The sequence below is a fragment of the Callorhinus ursinus genome, unplaced genomic scaffold (genome assembly GCF_003265705.2).
Source record: "Callorhinus ursinus isolate GAN/ISIS: 27379988/994484 unplaced genomic scaffold, GSC_fseal_2.0 scaffold72, whole genome shotgun sequence".
Lineage (NCBI taxonomy): Eukaryota > Metazoa > Chordata > Mammalia > Carnivora > Otariidae > Callorhinus > Callorhinus ursinus.
This window is the reverse complement of record NW_027397134.1, coordinates 285,998-312,230: the sequence shown is the minus strand read 5'-3', so window position 1 is coordinate 312,230 and position 26,233 is coordinate 285,998. Positions and strand designations below refer to the sequence as shown.

The window sequence follows — 26,233 nt, the reverse complement described above, 5'->3', positions numbered from 1 at the left end:
CGCCCCCCGCCCCAGGCCCTGTGCCTGGGTTAGCTGGTCATTCTCGATCTGACCGTAGGTTTCCAAGAAAGAGGAAGAGCTAACATTTGCTAAGGAGCAGCTTCTAGGTTTCAGAAATAAGCTAAAAGTTTCACAGGAATGTCTCAGCAGGCAAATGAGGAAGATGGCATGTCCCCACTTCGAAGATGAGGAAGTTGAGGTCCGGTGAGGTGAAGGGGCTTGCCCAATGCCACCTGGCTCTGTTACAGTCCAGTTCTGAAGCCTGAGGATTTTTCCATGTTCCCAAGCTTTCTCAGAAGCTCAACAAGCAAGAGTTTCCAGCTTAATGTTCCAGACACCGGGCTAATCCTGTTACGGGCGTGCCAGGCTGTCTTCGGCAAAGCGGAGGGACAGACTGATTATGGGTAAGTGCAAAGCCAGCAGTGAGAAGACATGGCGTCTCAATATTCCAGGATCTGGTCACCCACAGGCGGGGGCAGAGCCAGGTAAGGAGCCATGTCTCCGTCCACCTGTCCCCCACAGCTGCCCCTGTGACGCTGACAGCATCCTCCACCCTCCCACCTCCCACCAGCCAGGCTGAGCTTATGCTGGTTCCTGGGACAGGTCTTGAGCATGCCGATGGTTCTTGCCCTTTGCCACACCCACCCCAGCCTGATGCACATGCACACATCCCCTCCCCACCAGCATCACCTGCCAGTTCCTCCCTATCCTCTGGTGCTCAGCTTCCCCGGGCGGGGGGGGGGGGCCTCTCCCAGACCTCCCACCCTGGATGAGCCCGTGTCCTCCACAGCTCTGGGCATGATCTCATCCTAACACACATGTGGTCTTTGTTCCAATTCCTTGTGCGGGGCCTGTGTCCCCACAAGGTACAGGGACCACGTCTAGCTTGTTCACCCCTGCCTGCCGAGCATCTGACATCTGTAAGTGTGTGTTAAGTGAACCTAAGATGGTATCTGGATGCCGATGTGGCCAGTGCCCACACCACGCTCCAAGTTCCCGGGGATGGGGATCGTAGCTCAGTCATCTCTGTGTTTCTGATTCTGATACCAATTCCAACGTGCATGTTTTTTTCCAACACTCCCCAAACAATTGTGTCCTATAATTGCAACTCCATTCTGACACCATCAGCCTGGAGGCAGCATCTGATCCCACAGGTTAAGGGCACGGTCCTGCAAGACTGCCCCCTCTTCAGACGCCAATCCCAAGTCCTGGCTGTCACCTGTGTTTCTGGCCAACTGGCTCTGGATCGGTGGTTCCCACGACCTCCTCCGAGCATTCAATTAATTTGCTGGAGCGGCTCACAGGACTCAGGGAAACATTTTACTTACCACTTCATTATAAAAGGATGGAATTTGTGAACAGCCAGATGGAAGAGATGCATAGGGCAGGGTATGGGGAGAGGGTGCAGAGCTCCCGTGTTCTTTGAGCTAGCTCATACCTCTCTATGGATCTCCATGTGTCCACCAACCCAAAAGCATCCCCTCCTCCCCGATGTCCTTTTGGGGTTTTTATGGAGACTTCATTACATAGGCATGATTGATTAAATCATTGGCCATTGGTGATTCATTCAACCCCCAGCCCCTCTCCCTTCCCCGGAGGTCATGGGTGGGACTGAAAGTTCTAATCTTCAAATCACAGAGTTGGTTCCCCTGGCAACCAGCCCCCATCCTTAGGTGGGGTCCAAAAGTTACCTCATTAACATAACATCAAGACACCTTTATTGCTCCTCATCACTTAGGAAATCCCAGGGTTTTAGGAACTTTGTGCCAGAAACGGGAAGGAAGTCCAAATGTGTATTTCTTATTGTAAATCACAGTATCACAGCCTCCCTAACAGCAAGCCCAGAGCCTGACACACATCTGGGCACATCAAGGTCATCAGGACCCTGTGGGGGACAGAATTCAAAAACATAAATGATTATGTGTGACTTAATTTCTTCCTTCAGGCATGCTCTTCAGGATTTTTCAGGTTCTCTCCCATGTCTGTGTTATTTTTATAACTAAAAAAACGAAAATCAATAAATGTTACCTTGCATTTAAAATGTGACCACAGGCTATGGATCAGGAGGGTCTCCTGTTTTTCCAACTGCTCCAGGGGACTGGGGAGGGAGCACAGACGTTGGGGGAGAGACGGGTGTAGAACAATCATTTCCTAAAGTTGTATTTTTAGGAGCTCCGGAAAATTCCCTGGGTGAGAAGGCATCTGAAATATTTGCAAACATTTGGCAGGGGTATATATAATATTTCCCAAGTCTTTCCCTTCTGGGCATTCTCAACCTGGTGGTAAATGTTCTGGAAAACTCCGAAACCCACTCAGGACAATTCCTGGCTAAGCCCCTCTGTTCACAGAACCCTGATGAATGTCACCTAACTCCCCATGGCCTACTGCCCCCACCCCACAGTTTCACAGATGAGGCAACAGAGGCCCAGAGAGAGGAAGCCACTTCCCTGGTCACACACAGCACGTCAGAGTCAGAACTAGATCCGAGAAAGCACGCTGTACCCCACAAAGCGCTTCTGCGTGGGTTCCCTGACTTTGGCATGTCACCAGAAAAAAGTTGTGTTTTTTTTTTTCTCCCTCTGGTCTATAGAGGAGAGAACGCAACGCAAGGATTCTAACTTTTTTCTTTTGCTTACTAAGTTCACCGAAAGAAAAGCGAAATCTATTCTTTCCATCTAGTAAAAGACAGGATGTTTTCACACACAAAGGTGAGAGGGATATAATGTCAGAATAAAGAATAGTCCTTGAAATCAAAGAAATATCACTTTCGGAAAAACCTCCCTAGGGCTGTCCCTGATTTTCTTGTTTTCCCGAGGACCGGAGGGGAGGCCACTTGTGACCGGCTCCCCGGGGCCAGCGATCGCCACGGTCTGGACTCTGTGCTTTTCTAAGCCTGCTCCACCTCCCAAACCAAACCCCCAATCCTTTCTCTGACACTCCGCCTTGAAACAACCACCATTTGGCAAGAAAAAAGAGACTCTGCTAGTCAGACAGAGCCCTGACGCCGACTCAGCATGAGGCAGGAGAAGAAAAACAAAGTACACGTCCAGCCGGCCACACTCACCCAGAGGTACCCTGAGAGCTTCAGCAAGCTGGGGCAGTAGTAATACTCCATTTCAGGCGCCCTGGGGGTATGCTGCCAGCACTGTGGGCACTTCCAGTTTTTCTCTGGAGGGGGCGGCTCTTCCCGCTCGGCTGGTCACGCCGCCGGAGTCAAGTTCAAGGCAGCATGAATCATTCAGAGGCCGGCTGGCAGCCAGGGGACCGGCCAGATGCCCCGCTGATGGCCACGGCCACCTCTAGGGTGGGGATGTCACTGCTCAGGTCCTGTGAGCCTGGCCTGGAACATCTCAGATGGCTGGGGGGGGGGGGGGCGGGCCCAGGGGCAACTCCTCCCAAACCCAGCTGAGCTGTCCGGACCCCTGGGCTCTCCCCGCCTCTGGGTGCTCTGGGCAGGGAGGGTTTCTTAATGGTGTGGCAAGAAGAGCCTGTGTGTGTGTGTGTGTGTGTGTGTGTGTGTGTGTGTACACTTCTGTGTGTGAGTGTAACTGTGTGCATATGTGTTTTATGAAAGGGTCTGTGTATGTGTGCGTGTGTGTGAATGTGAGAGCACGAGGGTGTGTGGTTCCTCCCCCAGACCACACACACCGAGAGGGCGCACCCCCATCCAACTCCTCACACGGAAAGGAACTAAGTCAACTCAGATGGATCCCATCAGTATACACAGCCCCTCCTGGCTCCCATCAAGTTCCTTCTGGCTCAGCTAAGCGTCTAGCCCTGGAAGGAGGGCCTGGTTGTCCCCATTTTACAGAGGGTACAGAGGGGGGAGCCTGAGGCCCAGAGAAGGCTAGGGACTTGGTCAAGGTTACACAGCAAGTTGGAAACTGAGCCAAACCTGGAGCCTGGGCCTCCCAAACACAAGTTCTGGGTTCGGTCCACATCTGTGGGTGGTGGGGGCTGCCGAGGAACGGAGAGATGGGCTCCCAGAGTCACCAGCTGCCAGCTGCAGGATGTGTGGGGGGGTGTGAGGAGCATCCATTTGCAGAATAAAAATGCAAATTACAGCACATCTGAGGCCCACCCAAGGTGACCTTTCTTGGGTGTTTCCTTTGAAAAAGATTGATCTTGGCAAGTCCCTCCACCTCCCCGAGGCTCAGTTACCCCTTCTGTAAAATGGGATGAATTATCCCCGCATTTCAGGGTTTGCAAGTGCAGTGAGGTATAATAACACCAAAATATCCAGCTTCATTCAAACAGCATTTCCACGAGGGGCGGGGGGGGCATTATCATCCACCAGCCAGATGAGTACACCAAGACTCCCAAGAGGCAAAGGGAGTTGCCCCAGGTGAGCGGCTACTAAGCCACAAGGCAGAGCCGGGGCCTCCTTCTCCCACCCCCAAGCCTAGGTCAGCCCCAGAGATGGGCACACAGTGACCGCACCCCCCGGGAGCCGTGCCTGAGGCAGGCCTGCTCCCTCAATCCAAGGAGAGGGAGGGGTACAGCCCTTGGCAGAGGCCTTGGCTCAGAGCCAGGCTCCCGCCCTCCAGACCCCTGGGCCCATCCGCACTGCACACCAGCCCCACAACCCAGTGCCGGGCTGAGCGGCTGACAGGAAACCCGCTTGAACACCACGGGGGAGAGCTGAGCTCAGCAGCCGAGGAAACCATGGGGTGAACTTCAAAGCTCTTCAAAAGCAGGCCTACGGTTTCATCAGTTCTTGGTACCCCACATCCGGCAGGCGATGGGTCCGGGCTGCTCACTGCCCGCCTGACCGTCAGTCGGGGGGATGGTCCCAACTGAGGGTACAGCTGGAAGGTACAGGTAGTGCCCCTGCTCACTGACTGACTGGCTGACGGTACAGCTGGAAGGCCAAGCCCCGCTCGCTGACTGACAAGCTGACGGTACAGCTGGAAGGCCAGGCCCCGCTCGCTGACTGACTGGCTGGCTGACGGTACAGATGGAAGGCCAGGCCCCACTCGCTGACTGACTGACTGACCGAGGGTACATCTGGAAGGCCAGGCCCTGCTCGCTGACTGACTGACGGTACAGCTGGAAGGCCAGGCCCTGCTCGTTGACTGACTGATGGTACAGCTGGAAGGCCAGGCCCTGCTCATTGACTGACTGACGGTACAGCTGGAAGGCCAGGCCCCACTCACTGACTGACTGATTGACGGTACAGATGGAAGGCCAGGCCCCGCTCGCTGGCTGACTGGCTGATGGTAGAGTCAGAGGGTCATTCTGGCCGAGTTAAGAAAAGCACAACTGGAGGATGCGGCAGTCAGGGACACAGAGAACAGAGCACAGTTGGGGAGAGAGCAGGGCAGGGGTGGGGAGGGAGGGGGAGAGACAACGGAGCCTGGGACAGGGGTGGGAAGGAAAAAAAAAAAAAGAAGTGAAAAAGCCGGACCTGGCAAGTCTGAGATGCAGACAGAGCTGACCCAAGACCAGACAGGTGGGAGTGGGCAGGCACGAAAGCTGGAGTCCCCCAAACCCCTGCTCGCGCAGCCCAGAGATGGTCACAGTCACCAGGACATGCCCCCGGGAGCAGCACCCCCCACTCTAGGCCAGAAGTAACCTATACTGAGTCTGGGTCAGTCCCTAGTAGGGGACCCATCTCCACCTAGCAGGGGGTGCTACCTGCATGCATGTGACAAAGGCACCCCCCCCACACACACACCTTGAACATCTTCCTATCCCTGGCTCCCATCTCTCCCACCCCAGGCCCCTGCCTGCCTCTCACCCACCTGACCCCACACCAGCCCCTCCCCCACCCCATGAGCCATGCACCCACAGGGCTTTTGCTCGTGCCGTTCCTCAGTCGGAAGCTGTCTTCCTCCCGGTGGTGAGTTGAACGGTGGCCCCCAAAAGATACGTCCACCCAGAATCTGTAAACGCAACCTTGTTTGGAAAAAGGTCTTTGCAGATGTGATCAAGTTAAAGATCTTGAGATGCGATCATCCAGGATTACCCGGATAAGACCCTAAATCTAATAAGTATCCCTGTAAGAAACAGAAGAGAAGATGCAACCACACGGAAGAGACACAGACTGGGGCCAGGCGGCTGCAAGCCCTAGAGGGCCTGGAGCCACCAAACGCTGGAAGGGGCAAGAAGGGAGACTCCCTTAGCATCTTCAGAGGGAGCCTGGGCCTGCCGATGCCCTGATTTCAAACTTCTGGCCTCCACGGCTTTGAGAGAGCAAGTATTTATTGTTTTTGAGCCACTAAGGATATGGTGGGTCCTTATGGCAGGCCTAGAAAACGAGAACACTCCCCCTCCTCTTCGCGCGGTTCCCTCCTGCTGGAGCTGAGCTCTCTGGCTTCAGATCTAACCCTCCCACCCCTTCGGCAGCCCCCAGCCTGGGCTAAGAGTGGCCCCCAGATGCGGGATCCCAGAGCACCTCCTCTGGCCAAACGTGCTGCTTCTCTGTAAGTCCTCCTTCAATCCCTGGTGCCCAAGGGCCCACGCCTGGGCAGCCCGTCTCCCCACATCCCAGGGCAACGCCTGGCCACAGGAGGTCCTGGGGCAGCTCTTATTAACGTCACTCAACCACTCAAACACCAACTGAATGTACAACCACCATACAGCCCTCCGGAGAGATCAGAGCTTAGCAGAAACCTTCCAAAAGGGACGGGAAGTCGTTAAAACTGCCATCAGCATTTGCACAGAGAGATGGAAAACCGGCAGCCCCCCCAGGGAGGCATGATTTTGTTTGGGCGCTGGGTGCGAAGGTAGGCACACTGTGTTGTTTTATTGGAATACAGTTGCTAATGAGTAAGCCTCAGAAGAACTATGTGTAGCAAATGCAGATTCCGGGCTCCTCTAGAAATACAGGCCCACCTCGTCCATGGGCCTGCATTCCAGTGGGGACACGGCAGAACAGCAGGGTGCTGCCTGGGGACCAGATCCGCCATATTCCTCCTGCTGCCCACAACCCAGGCGTGGACCATGCCCCGGCCCTCCCAGGCATGGTCCTCCCAGGACCCTGTAGGAACAGAGCCCACTCATCTGTCACACACTCCCTGTGCACCTGCTGTGTCCAGGCTCTGTGCCAGGGGGTGGACAGAGATGGTGTTGACACGGCCCCCACCTGAGACACTAGAGGGGCCTGCTTGCTCCCCAAGCCTGTGGTCCAACAGAGTGTGCCTCGCTCCTTGGCTCGGGCTTCAGTGCCCTTAGCCATACAGCCTCCAGGTACTGCCCCAGCCAAACCCATTCTCTCAAGCATGTGTGGACCCCCAGCCTCCCAGCCGTTGCTCAGACAGGGTCTTTGGCCAGGAATGATGCCCTTCCCGTCTGCGGAAATTCGATCATCTTCCAAGCCCAACGCATGTTTCCAGGAAGCCCTCCAAGCAAGCATGAGTCACTAGCCCCCTCTCCGAGTATGTTAGGATGCTCGGTGTGGTGAGAGCCGATCTCCTCCACGGGGCTGTGTGCTCTCCACCGGCAGGGCCTGGCACACAGCCCAGCACTTAGAAGGTGCTCTGTAACCATTCCCCGAAGGGCTGAGAACTCCCACCTCTCCCAGCACTGGTGCCGCTGACAAGGAAATGACACTTGCATCTGTGTGCCCGGAACACGCCGAGAACAGACCTACTGTGTGCACAGCACCCTGTCAGCCACCGAAGGGACCCATGGAAGCCATACAAATGCCCCCGTCTTCCAGAAGCTGACAACGTCTGAAAGAATCAGGGCACAGATGGAGCAGAAGGCAGTCCGAGGGGGAAACTGAGACCCAGGGAGGGGAGAGCAGGTTGCAGAGAGGCAGCCCGGGGTGCCAATGAAGGGTGTAGAGGCTGCAGGTGGACAAGCCCGGGTTCCAGTCCTTATCCCAGCACTAGCAAGCTGTGTGATATTGGGCTGGTTATTTAACCTCTCTGTGACCCGGTTCCCCAGTGTAAAATGGGGGTGAGGACGGTGCCTGCCCCACAGGGGCACCAGGAAGAGGAAATGAAGTAGTATGTGTAAAGTGCTCAGGGCTGGGGGCTCAAAACACCTTGGCCATGATCGGCTAGTGGCAGACTGAGTTCAGCACCGTGGCTAGTAGGAGCCCAAGCTGGGGTCAGCCCATCAAGTTGGGGGTTTATCTCCCCCCCAAAAAAGCACCTCTGAGCCCATCTGGCCAGGGCAGAACCAACCCACAGGGCGTTATCAACTGTAGGATATTTGAAATCACCTAAAACACACAACTGGGGCCAGGGGGGAGGGGGGAGGGTGGAAAGCAGAACATTCTTCATCCCTTCGCACCCAGCCTGACCTGGCAACAGACCCTCAGGGCCCAGCGGGTTCCGTCCACCGTGAGGAGGGGCAGTCCGGGTTAGGGAGAGGCAGGGAAGATGGCCATGGCCGAGGAGGGGCCCGCCCAGCACAAGGGGACAGAAGCACAAGGATGCACGCAACAACATGGCTGCGAGAACCCCCTGCTCCAGGAAAAGGCCGGACACAGCACGTGCTCTGTGATTCCACTGATGGGACAGGCCCAGAAAAGGCAAAACTATAGGGACAAAGAATAGGTCCGTAGTTGGCAGGGGGCGGGGGGGTGGGGGGGCAGGGAGCGTGGAGAGTGGCTGCTAATGGGTAGGGGTTTTCTTTCAGGGGTGATGAAAATGTCCTGGGGCTGGTTGTACACCTTTATAAGTTCACTAAAAATTACTAAACTGTAGAGTTAAAATGAGTGCATTTCATGGCACGCAGATTATATTTCAATAAGCTTCTGGAGAAGGAGAAAAAAAGGGGGGGCAGCGGGGAAGGGCAAATGTGTGCTCAGCAGCCCTCAGACCCCAGCTGGAGAGCTCCCTCCACACGAATTCCTGGAGCCCTGCTTGAGCACCTGCAGGAAGGTGGGGTGCAGAGCTATCTCGAGCAGGAATCTGCACTGAGACAAGCCTGGGTTCAGACCCTGACTCCAACCCTGCCCACAGCATCATCCCGGACAACATGCTTCTCCTCTCTGGCCTCAGTTTCTTCAGACGTAAAACGAGGCTGATAATAATTCCTTCCCCCGCAGGGCTGTTGTGAGGGTGAGGTGAGGTGGTGTCACAAAGGCCACTAGCAGACTGCAAGTGCGAAAGCCTTGGGGATTAATTGTGGAGCAGTGGGGACATTGAATGAGGCATGGTCCTTGCCCTCAGGGAGCTCAAAGTCTGCGGGAGAGAAGCACTACAGCACTGGGGGCTAAAGGGCCTGGAGTTCACAGGAAAGGGTGCAACCTGGGAGGGCTTCTTAGAGGAGGTGGCATGGAACCAAGTCTTGAAATATGACCAAATGTTCCTCTTCTCAAGAGAATTCGTGTTCAAGGAGGAGATTCAGCATCTCTGGAAATACTTCTGCTTCAGTCAGAAATGCCATTTCTATATTCATAGGGCTCTCGTTATGGGCTGCCCCTCCCCCAGACACACACATATGCCGCACTCCTTTTGGAAAGAAAATAAAAACAGAATTCTTTTTCTCCCAAAAAGTAATTTCTTCAGAAGAGAAACATCACCCATGAAGATAAGTGGGGCGGCGGAGGCAGTGCAGGCTGCAGGAGAGTGTCCCCACCTCAGCCCTGATGCAAGTCTAGTGAAACAGAAACCGGCAAGGGACCTAATGGAGGACGGAGCTGAGCGACACGTGACCAAAAACAGTGGGATGTGTTAAAAGAAAATCTAAGTGGTCGCAGAAGACTTGGCTTTTTCAGAGTGAAGGCCCCGAGGCAGAAGGGGTTAAAAACTAAAAATAACACGCAATGTTGGAACAAGATTGCCTCCATCTCGCCCTCTAGTGGTCACTTTGGAGTACTGCACAAGGAACACGGGGCCTTTCTTTCCTTTTTCAATTTTTTTTTTTTCCCTAAATGGTGTCTATTTTAACGTCAGGAGGATGGCCAGGAACAAGGGACAGGGGCGCAAGGAGGAGGGATGGAACAGGGCAACTGCAGCTAGAAAACCCTCTGGAGGACACTCGGGGCATTTCTGATGCCCCCAGAGTCCGACAGCCCTGGATTGAGTCCCACCTGTGGCACCTGCTCTGGGCGTGAAGCCTGCTTGATTCCCTCTCTCCCTCTCCCTCTGCCCCTCCCCACTAAAACTTCCACCTTCACATGCACATGCTCTCTAAATAAATAAATAAATAAATAAATAAATAAATAAATAAATAAATAAATAAATTTTTTAGACGTGGGTGCTACTTCATTCACTCATTCCATACATGTATGTTGTATGCTTCCTGTGAGCTGGGCACTGGACTCAGAGTTCCCTGCCTCCCAGAGCCTCCACTCTGATGGGGGAGGCAGACACTGGGCGATGAGAAGATACTGCATGTGACAAGGGGTGCACTGGGAGAGAACAGTGGGAGCCAGGGGTCCTTCTATAGACGTGGCACCAGGGAAGGCCCTGCTGAGGGGTGTCATTTGAGCTAGAGATGACCTAAGAAGAGGGAAATGAAGACGGAATCTGGAGGAGAGCAAACAGCATGTGCCAAGGCCCTGGGGCAGAAACACACCTGACATGCATGTTAAGGGAACATTCTGAAGGCCAGTGCGCCTTGAGTGGAGTGAGCATAGGACATGTACTGGGAGAGAGGGTCAGACAGACACACAGTCTTGTAAGCTGTCATATGGATACTGGATTGGATCCTGAGTGCAGATGGGATTTCATCCTCCAAGAAAAGGTGTGACTCTGACTTCTCTCTAGAGCACAGTAGGTGCTCGGCAAACATTTCCGGAATGAATAATAAAGTCTGCCTAGCACCCTGACTACTAACTCCTGCTTGGCGAGAGACAGCTTTCCAGTGTCTGTCTTACCTGCTCACGACAGCCTGTGTGGGACACAGAGCTGGCTTCTCTCACCCCATTTCACAGATGAGGAAGCTGAGCCTCAGGAAGCTGTCCAAAGCCACAGAGTGGCAGCAGAAAAAGATCAGATTAGAATCTGGGTCTAGTGGGGTTTATTCCTGTTTGGTGCAAGGGTGTCCGAGTCCATGTATGCAAATGCAGCTGCGTGCCCTCAGGAAGGTGGAAACAGGTGTGGACCCCAGCAGCTTGGCCAAGGGAGGGTGCCCTCTGGTGAGTCTCAAACGGTTGTGACAGGTGAAACAAGCAATCGTGACTATTAGCAGGGGAAAACGCATACGTTTGTTATTTATATTCTAACACACAATGAGAGTCAAGTCCGGATTAGCCTGCTACGGATTAGAATCATTCTCACACAACGGATTAGCATCATTCTCACACAGCGGTGTTTCGACATACTTTCTCAAGGAGGAGAAACAGAAGGACTAGAAAGATCCTCATCACCTCGCTGGGCCTCCATTTCCTCACCTGTGAGGTAACCACAATGGGTTAACACACAGAAAAGGTTAATTCGCTCCAGGACCAGGATCCCACAGCGAGGCGGCCCCAGCGCTTGCAATCCCGCGCAGTCCCACCAGGGGGCGGGCACACCAGGTCGCCGGTCTGGCTCCGGTAGGGAGGTTTTGCAAGGGCAACAGGTGTCCCATTGTTCATCAGCCTCCTGTGGACACCTGGCTGGGAGCCCTCCAACGTCTTGGTCCCCAGGAGCCCCAGCAACACAAGTGAAACAAAAATCCAGCTCCTCCTTCCATACAGGGAGCCTGCCCCCAAAAGCCCTAACCCTCTCCTCAGCTCCAAGGGATAAGTCCACTGGCCAGGGATCAATCTACGTGTTACGGTTTCCTTGCTGTGTGTGCTTGGGTCAGTCACGTCCCCTTTCTGAGCCTCAGGCTCAGCATCTCTAAAATGGGCATGTTCCTAGTACTTCAGGATATAGTGAGGTCACTTTGGCAAAAAAAAAAAAAAAAAAAACCACACACACACACCAGGAAATGGCACTCGGCAAACCTCAGAAGGGCTCAAGCCTGTGTCCTTATCTATAATATGGGGACGATACATACCCATCTCTTAGAGTTCGTGAGGATTAAATGGGACAATGGAATAATGTTCATACAGTGAATAATCTTAGCACAGTGTCTGTCAGGCAGATACTCAATATATACTATATGGTCATAGTAATAGAAGCAAAGTAATAACTTAAAAAGAGACACAACTGTTCATAGTGCCTTACACACATGAATTCATCTAACCTCACTGCATTTCTTTTTTTTTAGAGAGAGAGTGTGTAAGCAGAGGGAGGAGCAGAAAGAGAGAGGGAGAGAGAGAGAGAATCCCAAGCAGGCTCCACGCTGAGCATGGAGCCCAATGCAGGGCTCAATCTCATGACCCTGAGATCATGACCCAAGCCAAAATCAAGAGTCAGACACCCAACCAACTGAGCCACCCAGGTGCCCCTAACCTCACCGCATTTCTAGTAAGTAGGTTCCCTTATTACCGCTATTTTACAGATGGGGAAACTGAGGCTGAGATGTTAACCCATTCAAGGTCACATAGCTAAGTAGCAGAGTTGGGATTCAAAGCCAGGCCATCTGGCTTAAAATATGTGCTCTTTTCTGTATGCATATTACCCGTCAATTTTATAAATTATCTTCCAATGAAAGAAAAAGTAGATAAATTGGTCCTCACCAAAATTAAAAATGCTTCTGCATCAAAGAACACTATCAAGAAAGTGAAAAAACAACCCACAGATGGAAGAAAATAATTGTAAACCATACAGCTGGTAAGGGATTAGTATCCAGAATATATAAAGAACTCCTACAGCAAACTCAACAGGAACCAAAGAGAATAACCCAATTCCAAAATGGGCAAAGGACTCAAATAGACATTTCTCTAGAGAAGATACAAACACATGAAAAGATGCTCACCATCATTAGCCATTATGGAAATGCAAATCAAAACCACAATGAGATACCACTCCACATCCATTTGGATGGCTTTTATCAAAAACCAAAGCCAAAACCATAAAATGGAAAACAGCAAGTGTTGGTGAGGATGGGGAGAAATTAGAACGCTCGTGCATTGCTGGTGAAAATGCAAAATGGTGCAGTCGCTGTGGAAAACAGTTTAACACTTCCTCAGAGAGTTAAAGATAGAACTGCCTTATGATTCAACAATTCCACTCCTGGGCATACGCACCCAAAAGGACTCAAAGCTGGGACTCAAACAGATACTTGCACACCCATGTTCACAGCAGCATTACTCACAACAGGCAAGAGGTGGAAACCACCCAAGGGTCCACTGACAGATGGATAAACAAAATGTGAACTATAGATACAAGAGAACATTATTCTACCTTGAACAGAAAGGAAATTCGGACACCTGCTACAACAGGGATGAACCTCAAAGACGTTAGTGAAATAAGCCAGGCACAAAAGGGCAAATATCGTATGGCTCCCTTTATCTGAGGTATCTAGAGTAGGCAAATTCACAGGGACAGGAAGTAGAACAGAGGGTGCCAGGGGCTGGGGGAGGCGGGATGGGGGGGTTAGTGTTCACTGGGGACAGAGTTTCTGTTTGAAAGGATGAAAAAGTTCTGGAAACAGATAGTGGTTATGGCTGCACAACCCCGTGAATGTATTTAATGAAACTGAATAATATACGTAAAAACGGCTAAAATGGTGAACTTTGTTATATTTAACCACAATTTTTTTTTTTTTAATGGTCTTGCTCAGATTGCAGCAACAGGTTCCTACCTGGTCTCCCAGCTTCCAGCTCACACGCTCCAACCTCTAAAAAATGTCCACTAGGGGGCGCTCCAAGCCTCGCCTTCGGCAGTGTGTTAAAAAGTCCTATCTTTCGGCTCCTCTGGGCCCCTGGCAGGCCTATCACCAAGCCCTTCATTCTGACTCTGACGGGTGTTCTCACCCCCCGCTTGGCCAGCCTTCTCCTGCATCATCTCCACCACTCTCCAGGTAACCCCGCCTTGCAGCTCCCAGAAAACCCCATGTTCTCCAATGCCTCTTTATGTATGCACATGCTATTCCCCTGACCTGATTGCCTTCTTGTTGGCTAATGCCTCTTCCATGGAGTCTGTCTCTGACATTCTTCTGAATTCCTCCAGATGGTAGGATGCTTCCCTCCTCTGTGCTTACCAAAGCAGCCTGTACTTACCCAAAACCAACCTCTTTACAGTGGCCATCAAGGCAGTGTGACCTGGCCCCTGCCAACTCCCTCACTCCTCACTGTCCACTCCAGCACCAATGCCATCATCATCGTCATTAATAGTAGTATTACAAAACACAACAAGCCCCAGGACCTTTGCACTTGCTCTTCCCTCAGCCTGATGCTTTCCCTCTGATTCTTCCACATGGCCAGGTGCTCCCCTTTCAAGTCTCAGCTCAAATGTCACCTCCTCAGAAAAGCCCTTCCTAACCCCTATTAGTAATGAAATAGCTTTCAACCACCCTCTTCCCCAGCTACTCTTGATTCCCAGCACCCTATTTTATTTTCTTCATAGCACTTGGTACCATCTGATAGTCTTTCTCTTTTGAGTCTGGCTCCTTGTTAAATGTCCATCTTTTCACACTAAAGTATGAGCTCCAGGAGGGCAGGAACCACTTATGTCTTGTTCACTGCTCTACCTGAAGAACTAAGAACAGTGCAGGACACATAGTAGGTGCTCAACAAATATCTGTTGAATGAATGGGTGGATAAATGAATAACTAGTATTTATCATCCTGGATTCTATAATTACTTGTTTATAGTCTATGAATGTGAGAAATTTGAGGACAGAAATTAACTTATTTATCTTTATATCCTTAGAGCTTTGTATATATAAAGAGGATGGATGGATGGATGGATGGATGGATGGGTGGATGGATGAGCAGATGAATGGGTGGGTGGTAGCTGGGTAAACATATGAATACAAAATACCCCCAACACAAAATCTCAGGCACAATTGAGCATTTGCATTTAATACCTAGGAATCAAAAATCTTCTGGTCTGGTTGGTTTTAATCCAGAAAAGGAACTTTAATCAGTTGAGACCTAAATTACTCAGCCTTCTCCAGCCCTTTCAACCCAGTGATGACAGACAAGAAATAATTAAAAATGAAATTAGCCACAAGTTGGGATTCCTGAGCCTCCTAAGAGCACAGGGTGTCAATGAGTTTCTCACCACTCAGGCTCCACACTCACACTCCTAAAGGGGGCATGTCATCCTGCCTCGCCCAGGAAGGAAGGTCACTCTGGCCTCTGAGCCAGTTACCACCCAGCCTGTCTCTTCCACCTCAGCCTTTCTTCCCTTCTCCGAGCCCTACTTCCCAGCAGAATGGAGGCCCTGGAGGGCAGAATTGTGCCTTGCCATCCCAGAGGCCCGGCACCCCACACACATCTCACGTCACAGCGTAGACACACTGGGCAGATATTCTCTCTTGTCCCGCATCCTGGTTAGGAGGCCAAGGCTTCCTTGACAAGGATCTGACAATCCCCATTTTATTTTTCAGACTGTGTACTAAACAATACTATTTGTTGAAAGACAAATGGCCATATTCAACGTGGCCACCTTCCATGATGGAGGCCAGAAGTCTTGAGCACTGACTGTCCCAGACTCTCCTGCTGCTTAACAGTGGCCATGTGACCCAGTTCTTGCCCATGACATGTAAGTGAAAGTCTTCTGGAGGGTGACTGGGGGAAAGCTTTTGTTTTCTTGCAGACTCAGCTAGCATGGCCCTTCTGGCTTCCCCCCACTTTTTCCTGCCAGAGAGTAGACTTATTTCTTGGAAAAGTGGCAGCCATCTTGGGACCGTGAGGCACAAAGCACGAGGGAAAGCTCAAGAGACTCTAGGAGATGCTGAGCCAAGCCAACAGCTGCCCACCTCAGTACATCTTGCCACGTGTGATAAAGTAGCCCTCTTAATTAAGCCAGTGAGCCGCATTCCTGAGACATTCAATTCAAATGACATCAACACAGGCCCAACATCAAACCGGGGAACGCCAAGCAACACATCATAGGGAGAAGAGTCCATATCCTGGACAAAAAAAAAAAAAACCCATCAACTCTTTATTCACAGTTTTTAAAGCACAATCTCTGATGAGTTATTTCTAGCAGTTCATATAGACTCTTCCATTTTGTTTTGTTTTTTTCCCCTTCCCACTTGAACGCTTAGTCAACCAAATGAAATGCAAAGAGAGTATCTAACCAAGACCAACAATGTATCCACTGGGGGCCATTGCACAAATTCCGTCTTATCTCAAGTTGACTGCATTCACAAGTCTTGGCATTGGAATCCCAACTGGTTTTTCCCTCCATCCTCCAGTCATTATAATGAAGTTATCGGGTTCAAGTGCTTTCAAACCTTCAAGACTGCTCTGGCAGATCCTTGAACGAAGATTGTGGCACAATGGCAGAGCTGCCAGGAGGTGGTGCCATCTTTCAAAAACAAGCATCCTGGTTTCCTCAGCAAGAGATGTAGGAAAAGTCTGAACTCGGCATTAAAACACACACCAGGGATGTCCAGGAATGACGCATCAATGTTTGTAAGACTCCAGCCTGTCTCTTGGACTCTAGATCACATTCACTGCACAGAACAGTTTCACGCCCCTGAACCTTTGCCCAAGCTCTTCCCTCCATGGGGGACAAATCATCTCTTCCCAGACCACACCCATCTGGGAAACAACTGTTCATCCTTCAAGACTTCAAACAAGTGGGCCTCCTCTCTGAGAGGCTTTGAACCTTGAACAAATTAAATGAAAGAATGCCAGTAAAGCACAGGACACAGTGTCTGGCACATAGTAAGCGCTCAATGAACAGAACTGCAATTGTTTATCTGCCTTCTTAAGTACCTGTGTCTTGTTTTATAACTGTAGCCCAACGCCCAGCACAGCACCAAGGACATACAGATAAATATTTGCCAAAAAAAAAGACTAAGACTCTCCCCAACACTCCATCTCAGCCAGACTGGTCTATCCAATGTTCCCCAGGCATGCCTCTTACATCACCCACCCCCATACCTTTGCATATGCTATTTCTCCTTCCCAAGTGCCCTTCCTCTCCTCCTCTTCCACCTAACTAGACCCTCCTAGACCATCTTCAGGTACCCCTGGACTGTAACCCCAGGGGGGCTGGGAGAATCTCCAGGACCCCTCACTCAGGGCTTAGCACACAGTGGGCCCATGAGAGAATGAGCCCATCACCAAATGAGCCAGCAAATGCTGGCCAAGGGTTTGCAGATTCGGGAGAACATTCTCAAGGTTAGCAGAGGCCCGCCACCTGCCCCGTGACAGGGAACCCCCGCAGCTGGTGAATCTGTACCTTTAGTCACGGGAGGGGCCTCTGGGGCAAACTGTGACCTAAGGCCATGGTCCACAACTGAGTCACTGTATTTTATAACCCCTGCATGAGTGCAGACCAAAAGCTCATTTTCTGGGGAAAGGAGGGTACGCCCATCCATGGGTGGGTGAGGGACGAAGCCCGGCACAGGGCTCAGATTTGCCACAAGGATCCAAAGCCCTACCAAGTGTAGCCCTGAAAGCAATATGGGTGGGGGGAGGGCAGCGAGCACTAGCCAGCGAGTCAGAAAGGTGGTCTGCAGTCCTAGCTCTGTCCTGGCTGCTGTGGGACTCTCCCTGAACAAGACACCTCCCCCTGCTGGGCCTCAGCTTCCTCAACAGCAGAAAAACTTCCAAAAAAGATTGGAGGCGCTTCCCTGTTCCATCGAGCAGCTCTTCCAGAGAACGTAGAAGAAAAACAAACTGATAGCAAATAATAAACAATACAATAATAGCAGGTAACATTTAACAGGCAGTTTCTCTTTACCCGGCACTGTGCTAAGTGCTTTATAAACATCATCTCGGCTCGGCTCCAACCTGGGAGAGGTACTTAATGGCTACGAGCCTCAGTTTTCCCATCTGTAAAATGGGGATGATACTAGTTTCCATACCACACAGGAAGCACTGTAAGCTGTTAGGCATTATTACTACTATGATTTTAGGGAGGAGGAAAAGAGAGGCCCTGAGTGGTAAACTCACTTGCTCACTGCCTCTATTAAATGCCAGGACCACACTGGTCTGACCTCGTGCTCTGGGCCTGACCAGCCTGTGGGTCAGCCGGGTGTGGGCGGGGCTACGCAAATCAGCAGGGCATCAGCCCTGGCAAGTCCCAGGCATCTTTCAGAGGGCAGCCGTGGCAGAAGAGCTGGTGGCCAGCCCTGGGCTAAACAAATACCACATTCTCACCCCCAGGGCCGAGGCTGTCTTGCTCCCTCATAAGCTGATACGCGGAGTGCTGCAGGCCCAGAGACGGGCCAGCAGGGGCTGGTAGCCGGCCAGAGACACAGTCCCATGGCAAAAAGGGCCCAGGTCCAAGGCTGGAAGCAGAAGAGGCCTAGTTTCCAACCCAGCTCCCCCACATGCTGTGTGGCCTTGGGCAAGTGGCTTGACCTCTCTAAGCCTCAGCTTCCTCCTCTACAACATGGGATTCATAGTCCCTCACATGAGGAGTGGAGTGGGGATGGACAAGTCCTAAGACACAGTCTCAAAAAATGGATATGAACCTGAACCTAAACTGGAAACCAGCAGCACAAAGCCATTAATCGAGAGCGACAGGAGCAGTAGACCCGGTTTACAGGGGAACCCCCCGCCAAGCCCGTCAGGAAGTACGACACACAGGTCTGATTGCCTTCCAGAGGAGTAGGGGCGGCCAGCAGGACCGAGGGCTCAGGACCCCAGTCCTCACCCAGACTAAGTCAGGCTTCTCTCTGGGCCTCAGTTTCCCCTCTTACAATGAGAGAGCTGAAGAAAAGGGAGAGAGGAGGAGGGGGAGGTAGAAGGAAAAGCCATCACTGCAGCCCCAGCATTCACTGAGGATTTCTTCTTCGGAGTGCTGAACGAGCTCATCCACTCCTCACAGAAATGCTCTTGCGGCCAGATAAGACCATTCTCATCTTACAGAAGCAGAAGAAAAAACAGGTTCACTGAGGTCCGTCAAATCACTTGCCCAAGGCCACACAGTGGCAGAGCCAGAACTGGAAGCCACTTCTCAGCCTCCAGAGCCCAACGCTGAGGTCCCCTGGAGTGAGGCTTTTGGAGCCATGGGAAAGGGAGCTGGACACCACCACCCCCTGGTGGCCACTCCTTGGAATTGCAGGTGTGAGTCCTCAAAAGCTGGGAAAGGAGGCCTCAGGCCCCCACCCTCCCCACTTGCATCGGAGAAGAGGAAATCAAGCAGGCAGCAACAGTGCAGGGGCCTGGGGAGCCACAAGGACGGAGCCAAGGAAGCCCCCTGGGGACTCCAAGGACAAAGGCTCCTCAATAACAGAGTGGAGGAGGCGGAGCCGGGCCACCAGGGAGGATGCCAGCAAGCAGAGACTATAAAAAGACAAGCCTTAAATGCTTTTCTCTCCGTAACCTCTGTCTTCGCATACACACACAAAAGTTCAAGTACAATCAGATAAGCTGAGTCGGTGCCGCCAGGGAGGCAATGAGAAAAGAATAAGGAAGAAATCAGTGGAAAAGAATGTTAAAAAAAAAAAAAAAAAACCAGGCAGGTTTCAGATGTGCGCACATCTGTGGCTGGGATCTGAACACCCGAGGAGGCTTTCCGGGGCCGCTCAGCAGACGGCTCGCCGAGGTCTGCATTCCTGCTCTGGCTCTCTGTGGCCCCCAGCCCCACCGACAGCCCCGCTGACTCTGGCATAGACGTTTTCCCATCTAGAACCCTGCCAGGGGTGTCTTCTTCCCCCCCCCGCCGCCCCGGACCCATGTTGCAGAGGAGCAAACGGAGGTTCAGGGAAGTGAAATTTCTTGCCCGTGACCTTAAAGCCAGAAGGGATGGAACCTAGTATTTCAATGCTGGAGGATCCCAGGTCTCCAAGACATGAGACCAGGCACAAATACCCTTGAAATGCACTGAGCTTGCGATACAAATGACCTCCTGAGTAGAACTGCAGTTGCCTCATTAAAGAAATGCCTATCTTAGGCACCCCGCACAGGGCCTGGGGACAAGAATAATAATAATAATGGTAATGATAACTCTCAGGAAAGCATTTGCTGTACACCCAGGACCATGCTGGACACTTGCCGCATTATCTTCTCTGAGCCCTGCAGCAGCCCTGTGAAGTAGATGCTGTCATTATCCCCATTTCACAGATGAAGAGACTGAGGCCAAACACCTGTCTGCACACAGAGCTAGGGTCTGCGCCCTGGTGATCTGGCTCCAGGACCAGCTTAGTTAAATTAACTCACCAGCACAAAAGAAACAGAAATCAGGTTTCTAGGTAAAGAAACCAAAGTACAAAGAAGTAAGTCACTAAAAGAGACTGAGAGGAGCAGTGTTGGGATTCGAACCCAGAACTTTCAGACCCCAGGGCATGTTCTTATCTGCTCCATGCCAGTCAGCTGGGGTTACCTCTCTGCATTGGGCCGGAAACCCAAGAGGGGCGAAGGCAGAGCCACCAACACCCTCCACGTCGAGATCCACCACACAGCCAGTCTGGCAACACCAGATTCCTTGGACAGGACCCCGCCCCCCTCGGCCTCCTTGGGCCCCTGGGCCAGCCTTGACCGTCCACACGACCGCATTCCCAGTGGTGTCTGATGCTCACCAATCCCACGCAAGTCCCCGTCCGGCTGCGCCGGCATCACTCACCACAAACGGCCCGCTCCTCTTGTCCTTGCAGAAACTGTGGCTCCTCCAGGGGCCCGAGGCTGCGGGGGACCCCTGCCAGAGTGGCTGCTCCTTGTCCGGCAGGGCATCCTCCTTCCCCAGGTCCTGTGGTGGCACCTGAGGCACAGAACACAAGCAGAGGACTTTACTGGAGCTCTCCCATTTATGGGAAGAATATGTCACAGCGAGAGAGTCCATTCTGTGCCTAAAAGGGCAAAAAGAAAATTAAGGCACCAGAAACCCCACCCCACGGCAATCCACCTTAATGAAGGGGGTAGTATATGGGGTCTGGGTTCAGGCCAGCCTCAGCCACTTAATAACTGTGTGGCCTCAGGTTAATGCCTTAACCTCTCTGAGCCATGACCACGTGGGGAAAGACCCCTAATAACAGTACTCAGCTTCTAGGCTCAGGGGAGAACCAAGTGAGGAGTAGCGCTTGGAAAGTGTGTGACACTGTGCTGCCCCCAGGGGGCGCTCTGCACGAGTCCTGGGCACCTGGCTTGCTTCAGGCTCCTCTCCCCCATGGCTGGTACATGGGGAGCCCTCCATAAGCGCTAGCAAGCCTCATTATTGTCATTGGTAACTTTTGGTGACCTCATGTCAGACATTTCTCCAGCCTCCAAACACACATGCACAGAAGCACAAATACAGAGAGAAACGATCTAGGAACAGGGCAGTACTAGATACCCTAGTCTGAATTCTGTGGTTTTGTTCCAGCCAGTCATATATAAGGCATACACTCGCAGGCCATAAATATGGGACTCCAGAATTTGTAGTGCACATGTCTCACACTCTCCCTGCACAGATAAGGGAAGGAAGGCCCAGAGAGGGAAGGCATCTGCTTAAGAACACACAGCACAAGTAAAGAGCAAGGCTGGATTCTGGATCCCTTGCGTCACAGACTCTTTGTTTGATGCCTTACGAGACCCTCTGTGTGCCCTCCTACTCCCCTGGCTGTTCCTTCTCAGCCTCCCCGCATCTCAGAGGGATGTCTACTCATCCAGGGCCAGCCCTAGAGCCTTCTCTTTTCCTGCTCCATCTGACTCCCTCGGGGTTCTCTCATAACACCCCCTTGCTTTAAATAAATCCCATCCGTGCACAGGCAACTTCCGATTTTGTCTGTCTATGTTGGGAGCCCTGACTTGCAGATCCCACCATTCACTCCACATCTCCCCACACTGCTCACGCTCATTTCAGCCTTCACATGCCCCAAACAGACCTCTCCATTCCTTCCCTCCAAAATTCCAAAATTCCTCCTCCCCTGCCCTGCCCCTCACCCAGCTGTGCTGGCCAAGATCCTCAGGTCGCCCTCCATTCTTTTGCTTCTCTCCACCTCATCAACAAAGCTAAGACTCTGCCTTCGAAATATGCTGCAAACCTCACATCATAAACCAAAATCAACTCAAAATAGATCAAAGCCCTCAATGCCAGAGCAAAAGCTAGAAAACTCTCAGAAGAAAATATAGGTGTAAATGTTCATGACCTTGGATTAGGCAGTGGTTTCTCAGATATGGCATCAAAAGCACAAGGGACCAAAGAAAAATAAATTGGAGCTCATCAAAATGAAAAACTTTTGTGCTTCAAAGGGCACCACGGACAAAGTGAAAAACACAACTCAGAGAGTGAGAGGAAATTTCTGCAAATCCTATGTCTGCTAAGGCACTTGTGTCCAGAATATATAAAGAGTAATTACAACTCAATAACAAAAAGAACAATAACCCAATTAAGATTGGACAAAGGATCTGAACAAAGAAGGGATACACATGGAAAGATGGGCCATGGAAAATGCAAGTCAAAACCATAATGAGATACCTTCATACCCAGGAGGATGGCTAGAATCAAAAAGACAGATAAGTGTTGGCAAAGGATGTAGAGAAATCAGCCCTCATGCACTGCTGGTAGAATGTACAATGGTGCGATTGCCTTGAAAATCAGTGGCTCCCTTATGCTCTGGCCCCAGCCCCCTGTGCCAACTGGTGCTCTTCCAGCATCCACAGGACCAGCTCATCCCCATGATGGCCATCACTCAGGTGGCACCTTTCAGGTCCCCTCCCCAGGAGACCTTCCCCTGACCACCTCTTAGAGTCATCTCCCCATTGCCTCTTCTATCTCCCCAGGACTTAACTACTCTCACTCACTTGGGGTCTGTCTGCCCCCTGGACCAGAGCCATCCACTGGAATATTCTGTGGTTACAGAGATCTTCTTTATCTGGGCTGACAATACACTTGCCATGAGTCATCCGTAGCTTTTGAGCACTTGAATGTGGCTAGTGGGACCGAGGAACTGAATTTTTAATCTTGTTTAACTTTAATTTTCATTTAAGGAGCCACATGTGGCTGGTCGCTGCCTTATTACATGGCATGGCCTGATACCGTGGGCTGGTCCCTCCCAGCAGCCCGGGTGCCTAGAACAGGGCCTGGCACAGGGTTAGCCCATTCATTAAATGTAGTAAATGAGTGGAGGTCTGGAGGTGCTTCTCTCTGATCCCCTCAAACCCCCTTCACATCAGGCCCTGGGCCAGCAGCTTGACCACATATTGCTTCACAATAAATCTCCAATAAACCGTGAAGCAGGCAGGATTCACATTCCACAGATGAAGAAATTTAGGCTCAGAGAGGTCTGGCAAGATGCCCAGAGTCACACAGCTAATAAGTCACAAAGCTACGGCCTGATTCCAGGTCTGCCCAATAGGCAGTCCAGGGCTGTTTCCAGGGAGAAATCAAATCATAAGAGTACAAATGGTTCACCTTCCTAATAAAGAACTCCAACAACTCAAGGAAAAAAGGACCAAGGACGAGGTTCCAAAAGAACAGTGGGCAAGAACATAAGCAAGTGGGTGACCGGAAGGAAAAACAGAGCCTCATGCACGTGACAAGAGGCGGGGTGCTCATCAGGGGCATGACATCCCCAAGTGTGGTAATGCACCAGGCTGCTCAAGCAGAGGGGAAACGGGGCCCTGTCATTGCTGGTGAGGATGTTACCAGGTACAGCCCCTCAACGCTGGGCACTCGGGCAGGATCCTGCAAAATTACAACGGTGCTGGGGCGCCCGGCTGGCTCAGTCGACAATCGGCTGCCTTTGGCTCGGGTCATGATCCCAGGGTCCTGGGATCAAGCCCCACATCGGGCTCTCTGCTCGGCAGGAAGCCTGCTTCTCCCTCTCCCACTCCCCCTGCTTGTGTTCCCTCTCTCGCTGTTTCTCTCTCTCTCTGTCGAATAAATAAATAAAATCTTTAAAAAAAAAAAAATTACAACGGTGCTCCCCCTAGACATTCGCCACCCTAAGCCCATGGAAAACCTGCGCATGTGCAAAATGACGTCGGAACATGGTTGGTAATTAGCGAAAGATCAGGAATATCACCCATCTCTACCGTACAGCAATCAGGAAGAATGAGCACTCCCTGTAGGATGAATCCGAAAGCTCTCGAAGACACATATAGGGATGTGAGCCTGGGTGGCTCAGTTGGTTAAGCGTCTGCCTTCGGCTCAGGTCATGATCCTGGGGTCCTGGGATCGAGCCCCGCATCGGGCTCCCTGCTCAGCGGAGTCTGCTTCTCCCTCTGCCCCTGCTTGTGCTCTCTGTCTTTCAAATAAATAAATAAAATCTTGAAAAAAAAAAAAAAAAAGAACATGTGTTCGTATTTGCTTGCATTTTCAGAAAGAAACTCTATACGAATTTGGACCAGAAAAGCAGCTAAGTGGTCCCGGGATGGGAGGCATGCGGAGGTGGGCGAGAGGGGGACCAGGGGGTTGATACTCCATTCCTTGAAGTATCTTCGGAGCCTCTTGACAACGTCCTCTCTCTTGAAATTCAAATAAATCAGTTAATTAAATAGAACACTGCAATCCAGCATGGGACAAAGTTTTGATAAATGTTTCTTAAGTGAAAAAGAAAAAGAGAAAGGAGGGAGGGAGGGGGGATCACTTTAAGTACAGTCGCACCCCGCGCGGGGTACGTGGGCAGCACTGGCTGTGAATCAAGAAAGCCTCGCCCAGGGGGGGAAGCGCTTGCACCAAGATGCTCCCGGAAGCCCTGTTTGTGACACAAAGACTCAACCAACCCAAATGTCCACCGACAAGTGTCTGGATAAAAAAAGTTTGGGCTCAGTCACTTAACAAAGTATTTTGCAGCCAGTGAAAATAATAAAGTGATTATCTACATACTGGTTTGTTTTTGTTTTTGTTTTTTTTTACTGTTAAGTTAAAAAAAAAAAAAGCAAGTTGTAGATTGTCTATAGAATACTGCCATGTTTCCATTAAGACAGCATGTGATTTACCTGTATCTGTCCGTGGCTGGCCTTCCTTACCTGTGGAGCCACGTGCATTAGGGGCGGGATGATTCTCAGGGGCTGGGGGTTGGGGAGCCCATCTGTGCATGGTAGGATGCTGGAAGGCTGTACCCCAGACTCATCATTTAGGGGAGCTTCTCACTCTAAACTGTGTGCTTACCATAACACGTTCAACCTCACCCAAGTGTGCACTGCTTTTGCAGTAAGGAAAATACAACTACAGAGATGCAACTCTGTGGTGTAGGAAAGCCCCAAAGATCCCGAAAATGAACAGTGGCTGCCTGGGGTTGGCGGCGGGGGGGGGGGGGGGGTGTCCAGGGATACACTTTCTTATACACTCTCGTTAGGTCTGAATTTTTAACAACCAACATTTTGTACTTCTGTGTGGCTCTTATTTATTTTTTTCAAGATCAGGAACCAAAGCTGGTTGGGCAGGAAAGAAGGGAAACAGGGAGCTGGTCCAAGGTGTCCAATCCCTCGGTGAGAAAACAGATCCTCTGACAACGAGCACTCCTGGGGCCTGCGCATCCCGGGCCGGCATCCAAGGCCGGGCCGGGGGGGGCCCCCTCCACGCCGCCCTGACTCTCCCCCTGCCAGAAGGCCCCTGAGCAAGGCGCTGGCAAATGGATTAGGTGTCACATTTCCTCGTCTTGCCCCGTCTCCGCTGTGCCCACAATAACAGCCTCGTGGAACCCTTTCTGGGGCAGCAGAACCCACGGGCCGGCCCTGCGCTCGTACCCACCGGGCCTGCCCACAGAGCTGCCGGGCAGAAACTTCTGTCTACTCTGGTGAGGGATCTGAGGCCCAGGGAGGCAAAGTCACTGCTTCACACACAGCTGGTGAGCGGCAGAGTGGGGTGTGAACACGGGACCTGGAAAGCCTTGGGTGACCCTTTGTGTCATGATCTGTATCGGCATCAGCCCACTGTTTCATTTCTACCAGGTCCCTCTCCAGGTTGGACCCTCTACTTTCTTTTTACAGATGAGGAAGCTGAGGCACCGGCCCTCGGTGAAGGGGTTCGCCCTTCCTCACTCAGTCTAAGAAGCCGAGGTGGGTTACATCCATATGCAACCAAAGTTTCAACCCCCTGTTAGAGAATGCTCTCTTTGATGGAAAAGAGAGGCAAAAATAAGAATTTGTGTTCATATTTGCTTGTATTTTCAGAAAGAAACTCGATGTGGATTTGCACCAGAAAAGAAGCTGAGTGGTCATAGGATGCGAGGAACGCGGAGAGAGGGACAAGGATTGATCCTCAGATTTCTTCCCCATCTTCAAGGTTCCTCCTTCACCACCGAGGAGCCTACTTGAACGCTTGGGTGTCGAGCCAGACCTGGGTTCAAACACTAGGTTGCCATTTGGTGCTGTGTGACCTGAGACAAGTTACTTAACTTCTCTGAGCCTGGGTTTTTTCCCCATCTGTACAAGACGATCACATCCGCCACTGACATTGTGG

The 26,233-nt window shown here is 51.6% G+C and overlaps 1 protein-coding gene across 6 annotated transcripts in view; it reads right to left on the bottom strand.

Annotated features, from left to right (window-relative positions):
• KIAA1671 (KIAA1671 ortholog) overlaps positions 1-26,233 on the bottom strand; it is a 186,798-nt gene that overhangs the window by 93,378 nt on the left and 67,187 nt on the right. For 4 of the 6 annotated variants that reach the window (XM_025858253.2, XM_073886760.1, XM_073886759.1 and 1 more), the window contains one exon: positions 20,474-20,608. In XM_025858253.2, the coding sequence (XP_025714038.1) occupies positions 20,474-20,608 (135 nt within the window). Of the gene's footprint in view, positions 1-3,064; positions 3,329-20,473; positions 20,609-26,233 lie in introns of those variants that run through there. The other 2 variants (XM_073886763.1, XR_012376414.1) reach the window with 2 other exon arrangements.